At 47.9% G+C, this 18,521-nt stretch overlaps 1 protein-coding gene across 2 annotated transcripts in view; it reads left to right on the top strand.

Annotated features, from left to right (window-relative positions):
- The window catches only part of LOC123754231 (HEAT repeat-containing protein 6), a gene marked incomplete at its 5' end in the record, with an annotated part of 62,459 nt that extends 47,525 nt beyond the window's left edge, over positions 1–14,934 (top strand). For both annotated transcript variants that reach the window (XM_069313180.1, XM_069312698.1), the window contains 3 exon segments: positions 3,809–4,139; positions 7,578–7,793; positions 13,206–14,934. In XM_069313180.1, the coding sequence (XP_069169281.1) occupies positions 3,809–4,139; positions 7,578–7,793; positions 13,206–13,484 (826 nt within the window).
- Positions 14,935–18,521: the final 3,587 nt, after the last annotated feature.

The following is an 18,521-nucleotide window of genomic DNA, read 5'->3' as shown; positions in this document are numbered from 1 at the left end:
AGACCTAAACATAGTTTTGGTCCCATGCAGTGTACAGCAACACAGTGATCGGCATCTCATGATGAATTATTATAGTGTTAGATTATAAATAAAAAGATCGATTCCTTGTGTCAACACCAATGTGCTATTCCTCCTCCTAATGCTGTATCTCCTGTTTGGGTTGTGTCTGCTCTGTTCGGGGCATGGAGGTAAGGGGGTTTGCTTTGATTTTCTGCTTCCCTGCTGAGGTGGTGGTGTTATTTGTTTGAAGTTGTGCATATCTTGTTGTGCTTGCTGGGGGTCGCATTTTGGCTCTTCGAGCCTGTCTTTTTCTCGTGTTTTCCTGCAGGCTTTCAGTTTCTGGCCTTCAGCTCTGCCTCCTGCATTCCCTTTCCTTCATCCTCTGCCCCTGGGTGATTTCTCTTTTTATTCTGGGGGTCCTGTTGGTGCTTAGTTGGCCCCGGCTTTGTGGGGTTTTGCTCGTCTTGAGTTGTCCCTTTTTCCTACCCTGTATTGTCTGCATTGGTACGTATGCTCTTCTTTTTCTCTTCCTCTGGAAGCTTGGGGTTTTGGGGTTCTGTTCTCCCCTTGGTACGTGTTGTTCGCTTTCCAGTCCATTTCTCGGGATGCTATTTCTGCTGTGTGTTCTTGGGTCTGTCCTTGGTTATGCTGCAGCTGCTGTATGACTTTGTCTTGTTCTTTCTTCATGGTGTCCTACCCTGTCTGTTTCCCTGGGGACTTTTGGGTGATGGTTTAGGGGTTGTTTTCTTTGGGGCACCGGTTTTGGGCCTAGTGACCGTACCCTGTATGCTCTTCCGGCTCTCTTGCCTTTGGCCCTCGGTTTTCTGGCTGTTTTAGCCGTGGGGGCTTTTGTTAGAGTCATGTGACTTGCCATTCATTCCTGTGTTCTTTTTCTGGACACCTGTTGATGCTTTTCATTTCCGTGGTGCATTTTATTTCAGCAAATCTGGTAGGGCACCCCGTGGGTTCGTTTTCGAGTTACCTGGGGTTCCGCGGATTCCTCCTTTGGGAGGTTTTCTTTCTTTTGGATTCTCTTTGGGGGTTTGGGATGCCTTTAGCGCATGCCTCCAGTGTGACCTGTTTCATCTCTTGGGTTGTTTCCGATTTTGTTTCAGTTGGCTTCCTCCTACCCTGATGGGGGTGTTTCAAGGTTCAGTGCCTTCCTGGCTGGCAGCATCCATCAGTGGCTAGTGCGTTTAGGCTCTCTCCTGGTCTGCTTTCTGCTAGTGGGATTCTGGTTCTTCCCAGGTTCGGCCTTGGCTGTGCCTGGTTTGGGATTCTCAGACAGTGTCCGTGTCTCTGCTTCCTGCAGCGTTGTTCCTGCTGGGGTCCCGCCTTCAGCTGTTCTTTGGGTAGTCCCGGGTCACTTGTTGGTTGCTTGAGCAGCGGTGCGGGAGTCTGAACTTCGTCTTGCTGGTTTTGAACAAATCCGTCCCGCTGGGTCGGATTTGGCTTTGGTGGCTGTTCTGGTTCCTTTGGAACAGCCTCTTCCATCGCTCTCGCGATCGCTGGATTCGTTCTCCAATGGCCTTGCGTCAGTTGCTGTGTCTCTTGACTTCCTCTTTGGGTTTTTCGGAGTTCGGTGCCATTGACGCTTTCCCGTTCCCTCACTTGATGTGTTCGCGGATGCCTCGTTTCTTGGTGGGGTATTGTGACAATTGCTCACCAGGCCCGTTAGGGTCATTGGGGTCCGTTGTTCCGTCGGGCTCACAGCACAGTGTGGGAGTTCGCGGCAGTGGGGTTCTCACCGGGGTGGATTCAGCTTGCTCGGGGCTCTTTGATCCGGTTCCATACCTCCTATATCCCGATGGTTTATTGTCTAAACCGGGGCGGGGGTGGGGGGGTGGACTTTGGTCCAAGCCTCTTTGGGGCTGGTTGCTTCAAGCGGCTCGTCTGCTGAGTTCTCAGGGTTTAGCTCTCTATGCAGTTCACATTCGGGAGGGGTGGGGTTGTCCAATGTTCTGGTGGATGGCCTATCTTGGTTCTCCCCTCTGTCCAGGGATTGGGCATTTGATACCGACTCTTTCCGTTGGCTCTACCTAACATTCGGGCGCCTGGACATGGACCTCTTCGTGTCGGCTTGGTCACGGCATCTCACAGTTCATATGGCGCCTTTCCCAGACTGCAAAGCCTTCACAGTGGACACATTTGGCAGGATTGGTCGGGGTGGGAGTTTCTATTCCTCTTTCCCCCGGTCCAGCTGTTGCTCTGGGTTCTGGCTCGGCTCGAATCCTACGGGGAAGGGTGATTTTCCTGGCTCCTTGGGGGCAGAGCCTTGGTTTCAGGAGCTGCTTGCTCGGTGTCTGAACCAGAGAGTTTTCCGTGGCTCCGCCTCTTTCAGCAGGTCAGGCCAGTGTAGTATTTTGCTGGTTTCTCCTACTCTTCTGCACTTCACGTTTGGTGTTTTTGACATGAGTGTATCACCACTTGTATGGTGATCAAGTGGCTTTTCTGATGGTGTTGCACCTACAGTCTTCCTCTCAGAGACAGTATGAAGTTTCTTGGCATTCTTTTCGCCATTTCCTTTCCCTTTGTAGGCTGTCGTATATTTCTGATCGGATTGTTTTGTCCTTTCTCTCTTGGCTCTTTCAGGACTGGCTTCTGCCGAATACTGTCGCTTCTTCTTGTGCGGCCTTGGCCGAGCCGCTCCAGCTGGCATTCGGGGTGGATGTCACTTCTGCTCCATTCCACAAGCTCTCTCATGTAATTTTTTACCTCCGGCCTGCTCATGCACTGCCTGAGCCATCCTGATCTTTGGACTGGGTGTTCTCTTTTCCCTTCGGTTTGTTGGGGCCCTTTCGGGTTCAGGATTGCTTCAGGAAGGCTTTGCTTTTGTCAGCTTTGGTCTTTGGGGGTTGGGTTAGGGATCTTCATGCTCTTCTCCGGTGCAGAGATTTCTGCTCCTTTGGCCCTGGGGGGGGGGGGGAAGGTTGTTCGTTTACAGCCGTTTTTCCTTCTTTTCTGGTGAAGAATGAGACGGCAGGATTCCGGAGGGGTCCGTGGGTTTTTGATGCTTGATTGGTCAGGCCAGGGATATGTCTTATTTTGTGTCCGGTTGCGGCTCTCTTCCATTACCTGTGCTTCTCAGGTTTTGTGTGCAGAGACAGATAGCCAATCTGTCCCCAGGTCCAGCTTCTTTTGGAGCCTGGTTGTTGGATGGTGTCCCTGGACCTCCGGGATGCATATTGGTATGTCCCGATTAATCCGAAGTCCAGGGACTGGTTAGGTTTCATCGTGGGGCGCCGTGCTTACCGCTTTTGTTGCCTTCTTTTTGGCTTCAATCTGGCACTTCATGTTTTCAAGTGTCTTACCCTGGTCGTGGTAACCCATCAGCGTCTGCTAGGGGTTTGGGTTCTGGCCTACCTCTGCAACTGGTTGGTATGGGCTCTCAGCCGGTCTGCTTGTCTGTTCACCAGGGGTGTCGTTCTTTCCCAGCTAGCCGGGTTCGGGTTCCTGATGAACTGGAGAAAGTCCCATCCATTAACATATTTATATGTTACTGTCTTTATTCAGGTGGCAATAATCTCAGTACAGTACAAGGGTAATTGTTTATTATATGATCAATCACACAAATTGTGTGGGGTTTTGAACTTGTGAGCAAGAGTTAGGTGAGCTCTCCCCTACATCTCACTCATGCTTAAGAGGCAAAACTTGATCTCATCACTGCATATTCATGTGTATTTTGATTTGTTATTTCTTGATTTGTGAAATAGTGTGGGGTCAGTGTTTCTGAGGTTAATGAATACTTTGATTTAGTTTCATCCACTTTCCCAAGACCAATTAACAAATGATCACTTCAATCTTTCAGTGATAGTTGGAAGCGCCAGCAACATGGTCCTGACGATGAACTTCTTTCACCAACACTTATTGCTCGTCTGCTGGAGGTGGGAATACGTGCATGTAAGGACAAAGACAAGATTAAGCCTCATGGAGTGCGTTGTGTGGGAAATGTGACAAGTTTCCTTCGTGCAGAACAAGTAGCTGATCCAACTTTAGCTCCGCTCGTCTCAAAGGCTATAGAGACATTGGTGTTCTGCTCCAGCACCGGAAGTAATATGAAGACTCGGTGGAATGCCTGTCATGCACTTGGAAATATACTCAGCAGTGGCCGGTTACCTATTGCCAGTATGCCTTGGAAGGTATTAAGAAGAAATAGCATTTTGTTATTTTATTACTTAATCATAATTATCATCTTCACCAATTACATTAACCACCAATATTACTATTGTTTCCTACTTTCAAGGGGGTGAGGAGAAATCCTCAATCTCAGTTGTCAGCTGATGTAGTGTTCTTGCAGTTATCACTCCTCTTTTCAACTTGGCCATTGCTCATGTGCAGACCTTTCGGGGGGAGGGGGGGGGGGGGAGGGTTTCCTGGTCAAGATTTCTGTCATTGCTTCAGGAATGTGTTTCCATTTGGCTGGGGTGTCTTCCAGGTTTGTTTGACTCTCCCGCCTGCATGTGGGATTCATTGTTTTCTTTCCACCGAGGATGTTAGGGTACCATTGGTGGGACTTTTAGTACGTAAGAAACTTACTGCACTGCCTTAGTGCTTGAACGAAGGTGAAGGAAAGATCAATTTATGTTTAAGTGTATTAAAAAACAAATTTTCAGATGTAACCTACATCCTTTCTCAAGGTGTTGTATACAGTGTTCCCAATGTACACAGAATCTTGAGAAAGAATACTGTAGGTTACATCTGAAAATTTGTTTTTTAATACACTTAAACATAAATTGGGTCTTTTCTCCACCTTTAATAATATTTTGTTGAATTATTTCATATTTTGGTACAAATAATCAACTCAAGCTAGAGAATGTTGGTTGTGTTCCTGTGCTTCTGATGACTTACTTGATCATAATCCTTTCTGTCGCATCTGCTTCTTCATTTGACCATGTTATATTGAATCAGGAATCCACTGTACAGTAAAACCTTGGGTAACGAAGGTCCCTCTTTACGAATTTTTCAGGTTACGAGCTCAATTTCTTCGTAAAATTTGAATCGGTTTACGAGCTTTGCCTCGCTTTGCGAATTTGTTGATACACGTATGGGTCAACCGAGCACGTGGTTCCTGGTGGCACAGGTGAGGCGCGCTTCTGTTTACCAGTGTCTCCCGCCTGGTGACGATCGCACTTGAATAAATTTATTTGGGAGGACAACAGGATAGATGGTGGGGGGACTGAATGGATGGTGGGGGGACTGGATGGATGGTGAGGGGAGTAGATGGATGGATGGATGGGGGGGAACTGGATGGATGGATGGTGGGGGGACTGGATGGATGGATGGTGAGGGGACTGGATGGATGGATGGTGGGGGGACTGGATGGATGGATGGTGAGGGGACTGGATGGATGGATGGTGGGGGAACTGGATGGATGGATGGTGGGGGGACTGGATGGATGGATGGTGAGGGGACTGGATGGATGGATGGTGGGGGACTGGATGGATGGATGGTGGGGGGGGACTGGATGGATGGTGGGGGGGGACTGGATGGATGGATGGTGGGGGACTGGATGGATGGATGGTGGGGAACTGGATGGATGGATGGTGGGGGGACTGGATGGATGGATGGTGAGGGACTGGATGAATGGTGGGGGGGGACTGGATGGATGGATGGTGAGGGACTGGATGAATGGTGGGGGGGGGACTGGATGGATGGATGGTGGGGGGACTGGATGGATGAATGGTGAGGGGGGGACTGGATGGATGAATGGTGAGGGGGGGACTGGATGGATGGTGAGGGGACTGGATGGATGGTGGGGGACTGTATGGATGGATGGTGGGGGGACTGGATGGATGGATGGGGGGGGGGACTGGATGGGTGGATGTTGGGGGAGACTGGATGGATGGATGGTGGGGGGGAACTGGTTGGATGGATGGATAGGGGGGTGCTGGAGGGATGGATGGTAGGAGGGGGACTGGAGGGATGGATGGTGGGAGGGGGACTGGATGGATGGATAGGGGGGTGCTAGAGGGATGGATGGTGAAGGGGGACTGGATGGATGGATGGTGGGGGTACCGGATGGATAGCAAGTGAGTGGGACAGGAAAGAAAATCTTTCAGAAACACCAGCCCTGGAATCATGTAAGGGAAGAACACGTGGAGGGCGAGTGGGTGGGCAGGTGAGAGTGAGTGGATGGATGAGTAGCAGGGCGGGTGGCAATGTGGGTGGATAGGAGGGCAGCAGTGGTCAGACAGGTGTCAGTGTGTGCAGGCGGGCAGTAGTGAGATGGTTGGCAGAGTGGGCATAGTGGGTGGGCGTGCAGGCAGCAAAACCAGTGGGTGACAGATGGTAGACTAAGGTGGTGGGCGGCTGATGGTAGACTTAAGGAGATGGGTGGCAGGGTGGGCACAGAGTGGTTGGGTAGCAGGGCAGTCAGGAGAGTGTGGGTGGGCAGATGAGTAGCAGGATGGGTGGGAGAGTGGGTGGGTAGCAGAGGCTGTGGCGTGAGTGGCCGAGCTTCTGAATAGGACTAACACAGGAGCAGGTCACTCCCAGTCCCTCCCTAAGATCCCACACACCAATCCCTCCCCCCCCCCTCCCTCACCCCCCCCCCCCTCCCTCACCCCCCCCCCCCTCTCCCTCACCCCCCTCCCTCCCTCACCCCCCCCTCACCCCCCCTCACCCCCCCCCCACCCCCCCCCTCACCCCCCCCCCCTCACCCCCCCCCTCACCCCCCCTCACCGCCCCTCACCCCCCCCCTCATCCCCCACACCCTCCCCACTACCTCCATTCCCTCATCCCCCACACCAGATCCCCCCAGCTGTACCCCTCCCAGCCATTTGGACATTATTAATATGCTAGGCTTTCTTGCTACCAACTGTTGGATCGGGTGAGCGCCTGTCATTAAACTCTTTTTGTTTACTGACTGACTGGTTGTGACTGTGAATGGCTGATTGACTGTGAATGGCTGATTGACGGTGAATGGCTGATTGGTTGTAAATGCGAGACTGACTGTAAATGCCTAACTGGTTGCCACCACAGCTGTGAATGCTTGACTGCCATTGGTTATGACTGCCTGTGACTGGTCTTGACTGAATGCATAACTGACGTGTTGTGAGTGTAAGTGACTGGTTGTGACTGGCTGCCACATAACAGAGGCAGTGAAATGTGTAAAAGAAAAATCTGGAACCAGTGATGCAGATATGAAAGAGTTTAAGGCGAGCAGGGGCCAGTCTCACCTCCTCCCCCCTTCCTCCTCTTCACCCTCCCCATACACCAACACCGCTCCTCCCTCCCTCCTCACTGTCTCCCATACCCCAACTAGAGTCCTCAGTAAAGGTAAAATGCACTTAAATGTTCACTTACTTTATTTATGGTTTATATTTATACCTAATTGTTTTGTGTATGGAAAATATTAGTAGTATTCTGTACAAAATATTTTTAAGTTAATATTTTTGGGTGTGTGGAATGGATTAATTCAATTTACATTACTTCTTATGGGAATATTTGTTTCAGTTTGCAAATTTTCGATTTACGAACTATCTCTTGGAACAGATTAAATTTGAAAATGGAGGTACCACTGTTTTTCCCTTTTTCTTCTGTTTTCTAATTTAACACATTTGGTATATTTTTCACAGAGTCAAGTTCTCACTACTCTTGGCAGCTTAGTGGAGAGCTTCAAGAATTATAAGGTGCGAATTCAGGCTTGTAGTGCCATATGTGGCCTCGGGTCACGAGAGGAGTTTGGACCTGATTATTATGGAATATGGCGCGTGCTGCTGCATGGACTTGATAATGCCCAGAATATTATTGACTATCAAGAGATACGACACAGAGATGAACTCATTAATCAGGTTTGTATAATGAGGCTTATAAGCATATGTGGCAACATTATTTCTGTTTTATATTTGCTGGTTCAACATTTTAAGACTGAAGATTTTAAGTGAACACTTCACAATCCTGAATTAATGGTGTGATTATATTATTTTTCACAATTATCTCCTGTTAGAAGGTTTGGAGAGGATGTAGCTAAATTATTTGTTTTGTATCTATCAGTCTGGATCTTTTTCTAGTGGTGCTGTGTAAGTAAATAATTTAACAAATGTTATTATATATCACATAAATTTCTTATGAAACATACTGTACCATGAAATCATGAAAAATTCAAGTATTTGTAGAGCAGTGTACCCATGATAACAACTTTGGTAAAGATAATCAGTGCCGATGGATTTTCAGTTCTAACTATCTCTTAATATGTTTTCTGTGGGGAGCCCCTATGGCTCCCTGAAGCTATCAGTATTATATTAAACTGGGACATCAGTCAATTGGAGTTCAGCCTACCAGGGACCACAAGCCAGAACCTGGCCCCCCTCAGAGAGGCAAGGGAGCAATGGCCTATAGCAATGCAATGGCCTATAGCAATGCCCCCAACCACATAGGGGTTGGGGGCATTGGTGGCATTCCATGTTTGCCTATGTGCAGAAAAACATATGTGGTTGGGGGCATTCCATGTTTGCCATTGACCTGGGTTGGCACCCAGTAAGGTAGGTATGACAAAACAAACCCCCACTTGGTAAGAAATTGCCACAGGTAGGCAGAACTCACCCTACAACTTAAGGAAACAAGCAAACGTCACACCTTGCCACCGTGCTGCCTGTCCGTGCCGCCTGTCCGTGCAGCATCTCTTTTCCCAGGAGAGGGAGGCGGGAGCCGCAGACCCCTTCCCCACTGGCTACCCAAGCCGCCCTGTAAGTACAACCCTTAGATTCTAGGGTTCCCCTCCATAGAACTTTCGGAAACCGCTTCCGTGGGGGTCTTTGCCGCTCAGCTCTTGCCTCTCCCTCGGGGCCAGCTGGGGTTTTTGTGGCTTCTGTTTAACCTTGTGTAGGAAGTGGTATCGTTTGCTGCTAGGGGCACAAGGTACTGCACAGCTCGCCTACCTATGCGGCAGCCGGTTTCTGTTCCTTCTGGAGATGTTGTCCTTTTGTGGGTTTTTTCTTTTCATTTTGTTTTCTTGCCTGGTGGGGGTCTGTCTAGTTTGGCTATTGGTCCACTTCTGTTGTTTGGGTGGCCCTGCCAACAGTTAGAAGGGCCCAACCATCAACGGTTGGATAGTCCCTACAGGCAGCTTCTTCCAGTAATCGTCCAATGTCGGCCTTGTTATTTCTCTGGGGGCGGGGAGGGTCCTCCTGGCAAGGGTCATGCCAGGGCTCGGAGTTCCTCCCGTCATGATAGGCCAATGGTGCCAGTTTCGGGGCCGGCGCAGCCTTTGGAACCATCTTTGTCTGGTCGGCGCAGTGATCGCTTTATGTGAAGGTCGGGTTCTCATAAGGGGCGTCGGTCCTTTCATGGTTCTTCCCATTGATGGGGTGATAGGGGAAAGGCTCGCTCTCTTGCTCATGCCTGCTCCCATGATTTATGGGCCTTTGGGATCATTTCGAGCAGCCTGCATTGGTGTTGGGTGGCCCCTCCTCTTTCTGGGGGTTCGGGGCTGGCGGAACAGGCTTCTTCTCCTGCGCACAGACGGGTCATCTCAGAGTGGGTGCACTTGGGCGTGGTCGAAACGATGACGTCCCTCAGGTTGATTTTCCGTCTGTTTCCAGTCCCAAACCGAGACTGTGCAGACCGACAGTTCATTCTGGACTTCTCTAGGAGGCCAGGTTGAGGACCGGCCCGTAGGGACTCCAAGACTCGAAACCATCTCAAGGTAAGGTCCTGTCTGAACCCCTGAGTCTTTTGCCCCTCCTTTCGGATGAATACTCTGTCCCAGGTCCGGCTTCTTTTGGCACCAGGCGCTTGGTGTCCCTGGACCTCCAGGACGCTTATTGACATATCCCGATTCATCCGGGGTTCAAGGACTGGCACGTTTTTGTTGAGGGATATTGGGGTTACTGTTTTCCTTCCTTTTGGCATCTGGCACCTTGCGTTTTCACATATCTTACCCGGGTCATGGTGGCCCGTCTGCATCTCTTAGGGGGTTCATGTGCTGGCCTATCTCGGTGACTGGCTGGTGTGGGCTTTCAGCCAGTCCGTGTGTCTGCTCGCCAGGGATTTGGTTCTTCCCCAGCTTGCCGGGTTCGGGTTCCTGGTGAACTGGCAGAAGTCCCATCTGGTTCCCTTTCAGGTTCGGTCTTGGCTGGGTTTTGTGTGGGACTCTCGAACCACTTCCTTGTCTCTCCTTCCAGAGTCTCTGCTTTGGCTGCAGTCCCGCCTTCACCTGTTTCTCGTGGCTCCCGGGTCACCCGGCAGTTGCTTGAGGGTTTGTGCGGGCGCCCGAACTTTGCCATGATGGTCTTCCCGCCGGAGTGGGTTTGGCTTCGTCGGCAGTTCTGGTTCCTTCGGGGACTTTCTTCCACTTCTCTCGCAATCACTGGTTTCGGGCTTCAGGTGCCGTGTGTCAGCTGCTGCATCGCCGGCTTTCACTTGGGGTTTTTCGAGATTCAGTGCCTTGGCGTCTATCAGAGCCAAGTGTTCTACTCGATGTGTTCATGGACTCGTCATCCCGTGAATGGCATGGCTGGGGCTTTGTGACCAGTGCTCACCAGGCTGGCCAAGAGTGGTAGGGTCTGATCTTCTGTCAGGCACACAGCATGGTGCGGGAGTTTGCAGAGGTGGGGATGTCACTTTGGAGGGTTCGGGTTGCATGCGGATCAACGATCCAGCTCCATTCAAACTACTCTCCAGTGGTTCATTGCCTGAACCGAGGGGATTCTTCGCTCTATGTGGCTGGTTGCTTCGGGTGACTCATCTGCTGAGTTCTTGGGGTTTGGCTTTCCTGGCTGCTTGCGTTCGTGGGGTGTCCAACATTCTTACGGACGGCCTGTCACAGTTCATTCCTCTGTCCACGGAATGGACGGTCGACGCTGACTCGTGCATTCTGCTGGATGTAGGGCCCCCGGAAGTGGACCTCTTCGCATCGTGGAGTCGAGGCGTCTCCTGTTATATGTGGAGCCCTTCCTTGACAGTGAGGCGCCGTCAGGGTCGATGCCTTGCGGCAGGACAGGTCGAGGTGGGGTTACCTGTACCTCTTTCCCCTGGTTCAGCTGTTGCTCCAGGTCTTAGCTCGCTTGGAGACTTACCGGGAAAGAGTAGTCCTCTTGACTCCTCATTGGCCGGCTCTGGGATCATCCCGCGGCTCCGCCTCTTTCAGCAGACAGGTTCGGTTCGTTACGTGGCTGGTTCAATCTTCTCTAGAGTTTCGCGTCTGGTCTTTCTGACTCGAGTCCATCTCCACTTGTATGTTGAGCAGGTGGCTTCATTGATGATGTCCCACCTGCATGCTTCGTCTCGGTGGCAGTATGAAGGACCAGTTTCTGGTGGTCCTTTTGTTTCTTCTTGTCCCTTCGTTGGTTAACTTCAGTTTCCAATAGGGTTGTCTTGTCCTCTCTCTTGTGATTGTTTCAGGACCGTCATCTTATGCTGAATACTTTCGCCCTGAATCGTGTGGCACTGGCGGAGTCGCTCCAGCTTGTGTTTGGCATTGATGTTACTTCTGCATCGTTTCACAAGATGTCTCGTGTTGTTTCACCTCCGGCCTGCTCATGCGCTACCTGAGCCATCCTGGTCTTTGAACCGGGTGCTCTCTTATCTCTCTTCCCCTCAGTTTGTAGTGGCCCCTTCGGTTCGATTGTTTCTCCAAGGCTCTTTTTTTCCTGTTGGCATTGGCCTCTGGGGGTTGAGTCGGGGAGCTTCATGCTCTCCTCCGGGGTTTCTGGGGTTTCTGCTCTTTTGGTCATGGTGATAGGTTTCCTCGTTTCCAGCCATATCCTTTTCTAGTGAAGAATGAGGCTACTGCTTTTCGGAGGTGGGGTCCTTTGGTTGTAGATGCTTGGTTGATCAGGCCAGGGTTGCATCATGTGCAGTGTGGCTCTCTGCCGGTTTTTGCACGCCATGGCCTCTGTGACCGGGGACGCACTTTGGGTAAACCTGGTTCCCTTTTTCCTTGTTCCAGGGTTTGGGTCTTCCAGGTCATCAGCAGGGTTATTCAATTCAGCAAGCCTGTAGTCTAGGACGTTTGTAAGTTTGCTGCGCCGGCTGCCATCTTCGGTAACATGTCTTGGGCTGACATTCGGGCGTGGGGGTTTTGGAAGTCGAACAGGTTCCTGTCTGCTCACTACCTTGTCAATGTTCCTAGGCCTAGTGGGGCCTGTGTCGCTTTGGGTCAGCAGTTGCAACCAGACATCTCTACTTTGAGTTGAGGAGCAGGTGCCGACTGCCTCCCGGGTAAGTCCCTCTTGTTTTTGTCTTTGGGTAAAAAGCTCCAGGGTGCCGAAGGATCCCCACCCCTCATGAAAACCAGCTTTGAATGTAATGAAATGCCATTTTCTGGGTGAGACCTGGAGGCTCCCAGGCAACCCTCCCTCCTTCCGGTTGGCAGTTTTTCTTTTTCACAGTTTTGATATCCAGCCTCAGAACTGCAGGGTGGATAGCCGGCGTGTAGGTCTAGGGCTTCCCTTCCATCACAGTGCAGACAGCTGTGTGGTGATGTGGTGACGTCATGTTAGTTTGCTCGTTTTTATTTGGGGAGTTCTGTCACTAGTTCGGCTTTAAGTAGGAATATTTTAACGAGAATAGGGATTTGTTTGGGGGCTCTTACCCTTTCTGGGTGCCAGACCCAGTCGATGGCAGATATGGAATGCTTCCAACCACACGGGGGTTTCTATAGGCAATTGCTCCTCGTGCCTTTCTGAGGGGGGCCAGGTTCTGGCTCGTGATCTCCTGTACGACTAGAACTCCATGTGCATTGACTGATGCCAGGGTCTAATACATTCATATCAGCCGGGTTAGCTCCTGGGAGCCGAAGGGGCTTTCCCCATAAAATGCTGTTTCATTAGGTACATTCAGTTTTTTTTTCATCTATTTTGATACACTAACATTCTTTTCTATTGTTTCAAAAGATAGGCTAGTTTTCGTAGTTAACTCTTACAGTTAGAGAGGTTATTGGTGTCTTATGAACACTCGAGTGAGTCAAGTGGGCAATAAGAAGGTGTATTGCAGTGTACTCATACTCTAGTAATGGTTAAATGAACTAGCGGGAGAGAGAGCTTCAGAGTCACAAATTGATTTTCTCATTAATATATATCATGTTTAGTGTGATTTTCTGTGTGAAAATTAAAGTTTTGAAATTGTTCCATTTCATTGAAGTTTTTGTTATACAAAGTGTAGATTTTCTATTCTCCATAATACAATGCAGTTATATCCTTTGACCAGTTACATGCCGATAATAACTTATAACGTGTTTTAAATTGTGTGTTGCCATATTTCAGATCTGTCAAGGCATCTGCCAGCTGTCAACTCACCTCACATTGGAAGATGCAGGATTATTGTGTGAACTATTACAGCTACACCAAGACATGGCAACACCCTTACTTAGAAAGGCTTACCATTCCCTTCCTCCTGAGAGAACTGGACATGCTCTGAAAGCTCACTCAAAGGTGGAAGAACTTCTGAGTTACGATGCCCTTACCGAGTCCCAGCAGCAGGCTCTGATTGTGCTGCACACTTTGACTGCTTACCCCACAACCTTGAACTTTACCTCAAGCTAAATAAAGAGTTAAATGAAAGGACAAAGAAGTACATTTTTCTGAAAAAAACCGGTCTCTTGCAAAACATGTAAAATACGAAAATAAAATAAACACTATTATTAGATACTCATTGTGATGAAAATAATTTTGTTTGCCTTCAAGGGCAAATACGTTAGCACTGGGATGTCAGTGTGTTTGCCTTTGATGTTGTGGATTGAGGTGACATGTATCAATTGTGCCAAATGCAGGTACTTCTTAATTTATCTCTGATTTGCTTGTGCTTTTCTTATGCTCGTGACTTATTACTTTCACTATTGTGCAGCGTTGAGTATGTGCGACGCCTCTCGAAGTGGCCCACTGGGAAACTAGACCTCTTAGCACTGAAAGTAATTATGCACATCCAGACAATGGTGCTTTAGTATTAATATATGGTATATATAATACAAATTGGGACAATGTTTTGGACGATCACATGTGATAAGAATTTTTTTTTTTTTTTTTGAGATATATACAAGAGTTGTTACATTCTTGTACAGCCACTAGTACGCGTAGCGTTTCGGGCAAGTCCTTAATCCTACGGTCCCTGGAATACGATCCCCTGCCGCGAAGAATCGTTTTTTCATCCAAGTACACATTTTACTGTTGCGTTAAACAGAGGCTACAGTTAAGGAATTGCGCCCAGTAAATCCTCCCCGGCCAGGATACGAACCCATGACATAGCGCTCGCGGAACGCCAGGCGAGTGTCTTACCACTACACCACGGAGACTTTTTAACACCAATCCTCTGTTGATCAACTCACAAATGTAAGCAATCATATTATGCAGGAAGGACCACACAGCTATGGACCATCCAATAAGGTTAGTACATTTCTAGATGTTACCTCTGCTAGGCTCAGGCTTGGCAAAACGTATCCTTGGAAACTTGCACTACCTACTGATGTAGACTTGATTAATTGTAAACTGTCAATAGAACTATTAACATAATTTGCATCACTATGTAATTAAATGTGAAAAAAAATTGCAGAATTCAGAGATAACCGTCAGTGGTGTTCGATCTTCACAAAGTTGTTACTTGATTAGCTAAATGAACTATGGGGTTCACTTCCTGTACCCATGAGCCTCTGTAACCCTTTTCATCTCTGCCCATGGGATGGGTATGGGTTACCTTGCCATGATTTTGGGGCTCAACATTCCCGTAGCCCGGTCAACAACCAGGCCTCCTTATGGGGGTGCATAGTAAGTGACTAAATAGTAATAAATAAAGCTTAGTGAGGTAAGGTTATAAATGTAGCTTAATAGTGTAAGTTTAGTAAGGTAAGTTTAAAAATGTTGAAGATCAGATTGTATTTTTTACTTAATATGCAAGTCATTTATTGCTAGATGTGATGTTTATTGAATGTAGAAAAAACTGAATTATGTATTGCATTTGAATTATACATTATCTTAAAGGCAAATTTTATTTGTTGCTAATTGTATTTGTCTTCTTAACCTATACACTAATTAATATATATTGTAATTTTGTTAAAATTGTAACTTGTTAACCCACCATGACCTGATAGCCTTCATGTCTTGTATGTTTTCATAACTCAGTCCAATGATAGAACTCTAGTTTTTAATTTATCATTTTATTTCTTGATCAATCAACTTTGAGGCATTCAGTAAATAAAAGTCTGTATTTATGAAAAATTTGTATTACTATGAGGGTTTTTAATTGTCTTATAATTGATATACAGGTACTAAAGGGCTTTGTTTTTTTGGGGGGGATGCTGATCCCTGCAAGGCAGGGATCCCTGCAAGGCAGGGATCCTTGTAACTTGTTAACACCAATCCTCTGTTGATCAACAGAGGATTGATCCATTCATCCAACAGTGGGGGCTTAACTGCCTTGTTTGATACCAGCAGGAGGATTTTTGGGTGTGTTCCTTCACGTGTCTTTTGGGTCTCCCATGCCACACTGACTGCTGTGGAAAACGCATGACCAAAGCTGTCTAACTTTGCCACCCGTATATTTTCGTGGAAGAACACACGCATTCCCCTTTTCCCTTCATCTGGAATGTTAACACTTCACAGTGGCTGAGGCTCCTGGAGGGCAACAGCATCTTTGGTAGAGGAACAGGGGTAAAACAGGAGGTTGAGTGGAGCCAGGCTGAATTAATCAGCTTGTCTGGATAACAGGGCTAGCAAGACTTTGGTCAATGGGCATTGGTGAGTTGGTACCCTTATAAGTCCACTGGCTGCACTGGTTATCTATGGATACTCTCCTTGTTATCACAGGGAATACTTGAGTGTTTATACCTTCACTAGTTCAGCTTCATTGTGGATGTAGGCACACTTCTTTTTTTTTTGGGTGGGGGGTGGAGGGATATACAGTATATAATTTTTTGGGGGCAGGGATATTCTTGCACAGTCCCTTAGGCCTGCAGCTGGCTCACTGTTACTTGTTTGTCATTTCTGTCTTACTTAGGCACTGGATGAGTATTTATGACTTGTATGTTAGCTTCAGTAAGATCATTGCCAATGTATTTAACAACTACTTCTGTGATGTTAAATCTTGGTTGAAATCTTATTTTGTTTGTAATTCTGAAATGTGTAGTTAATACTGCAGTGGTCTGGCAGGCATTTCTTCACAGTGCTTACATTTCCTTTCTTCTTCTGGAACCTGTGTGTCTATTTCCCACGCACATAGGTTTCCAAGCCTGATACAATATAAGTGCACTGCTGTTTTTCTATTACTCTCATCAAAATAAGTTCATAGTTGGTGGAATTCTTATACCAACCTTTGCAGCTCCTGACATTGCAGCATCTGTGGTATGGTCACTGTTCATCTTCTGCCTTGCTCTATATATAATTATTTTCACTGTGGTATGTAATTATCTTCATTCCACCTCTTAGTTGCAAGATTTGCGGCTTCATGTGTAATGTCATTCCCTAGTATCCCTACATATCTTGGCACCTCGTTGATAAGGATCCGATAACCATAACTCAGGCAAATCATAACATAGAACGAAAAGGCAATGTAAAGGATCTGGGTGTACTCATGTCGGAAGACCTTACCTTTAAAGAACACAATAAAGTAGCCGTCACAACTGCAAGAAAAATGACAGCTTGGATAACAAGAACTTTTCACACTAGAGATGCTATACCGATGATGACACTTTTCAAAATGCTTGTGCTCTCTAGAGTGGAGTACTGCTGCACAATGACAGCCCCTTTCAAAGCTGGAGAAATTGCTGACCTGGAGAGCGTACAGAGATCCTTTACTGCTAGAATCCACTCAGTAAAACACCTAAACTATTGGGACCGACTAAAGAGCCTAAATCTGTACTCCCTTGAGCACAGGCGGGAGAGATACATAATAATTTACACGTGGAAAATATTAGAGGGGTTGGTCCCAAACCTGCACACAGAAATAACATCACATGAGACCAGAAGACATGGCAGGATGTGCAGAATACCCCCGTTGAAAAGCGGAGGTGCAACAGGTACTCTGAGAGAGAACTCTATCAACCTCAGAGGCCCGAGACTGTTCAACACGCTTCCGCTACACATAAGGGGCATAACTGGCAATCCCCTCAGTGTTCAAAAGAGAACTGGATAAGCACCTCCAAAGGATACCTGATCAACCAGGCTGTGACTCATACATCAGGCTGCGAGCAGCCGCATCCAACAGCCTGGTTGATCAGTCCAGCAACCAGGAGGCCTGGTCGACGACCGGGCCGCGGGGACGCTAAGCCCCGGAAGCACCTCAAGGTAACCTCAAGGTAAGGTAACCATGTCTCTTAGGTGTTTGCATTAATGCTATGACATTTGTGGTCAGATGGATGTTGTCAAGTAAGTGTTCCTCTTGCAAGCTTTCATTGGCAGTTTGTATGCATGATATCATGTTGTTGGCATTCAGCAACAGCATGTTTCGAAGCCTTTTGAATGGCTAGCATCTCTTTAAGATTGAACACCCGTTTGTGTCTCCAACTGACTATAGAATTTCCTGCCTTAACTGCAGCTCTAGATATTTGTCTCTGCTGGTCTACTAATCCTTCTGTGAAGTATGTGAAGCTGTCAGATGCCAAGTTTGCTTCTATACTCATCCGTGCAATGATGCATGGCATATCGGGATTAGTCGGATTCAGTTTTTCTTGAAGAACCATAACATTAGTCTGCTGGCAACAGTCCCAAAGAAGCATTCATATTGGTTTGTATGTATTTCATCAACACTCCTCCAGCACTGTCACTAGATACCCCACTCAGTAACTTTTACGTATTTTTTTTTTTTATGGCATTGCCCCCTTTTTTTCATCTTGAATAATATTTTAACACTTTTCATTGTCATACATTGAAGTACTGTACTGTCATACTGGCTTAGTGCTTTCTCTTGATAATTATTTTGTTTCTTGTTTCTTCTAGCTTGTTTTCAAGTATTAGATATACAGTCCAATTAGTATCCTGAGTAAGACTTTTGACAGCAAAAAAACCAGTGTTGAATGTAATGAAACGCCATTTTCTGGGCGAGTCCCGGAGGCTCCCCGGAGCTATCCAGGCTGAATGGATATGTATAACTTTCTGGCATCAGTCAAAGTGCTAGGAGTTCTTGCCTACCGGGGACCACGAGCCAGAACCTGGCCCCCTCAGAGAGGCACGAGGAGCAATGGCCTATAGAAACCCCCTTGTGATTGGGAACATTCTATGTCTGCCATTGACCGGGACAGGCACCCAGAAAGGTAGGTGCCCCAAAACAAACCCCTTTTCTGGTGAAATTATTGCTACCGAAAGCCGAACGAGTGGACAGAACTCCCCAAATAAAATTATCAAACTAGCATGACGTCATCACGTCGCCGCGCCACCGTCTGCGCACCCCCCCCCCCCCTCCCCGAGAGGGGGAAGGGGAGCCCCAGACCCTCCACGCCGGCGATCCAACTGGCAGTTCTTAGGCTGGATGTCAAAATACGCGAAAACACCGCCAACCGGAGGGAGGGAGGGATGCCGGGGAGCCTCCGGGACTCACCCAGAAAATTGCGTTTCATTACATTCAACGCTGGTTTTCTGGGGGGAGTCCCGTCGGCT

Source organism: Procambarus clarkii, chromosome 1, assembly GCF_040958095.1.
Source record: "Procambarus clarkii isolate CNS0578487 chromosome 1, FALCON_Pclarkii_2.0, whole genome shotgun sequence".
Lineage (NCBI taxonomy): Eukaryota > Metazoa > Arthropoda > Malacostraca > Decapoda > Cambaridae > Procambarus > Procambarus clarkii.
This window is presented reverse-complemented; position numbering and strand designations above follow the sequence as displayed.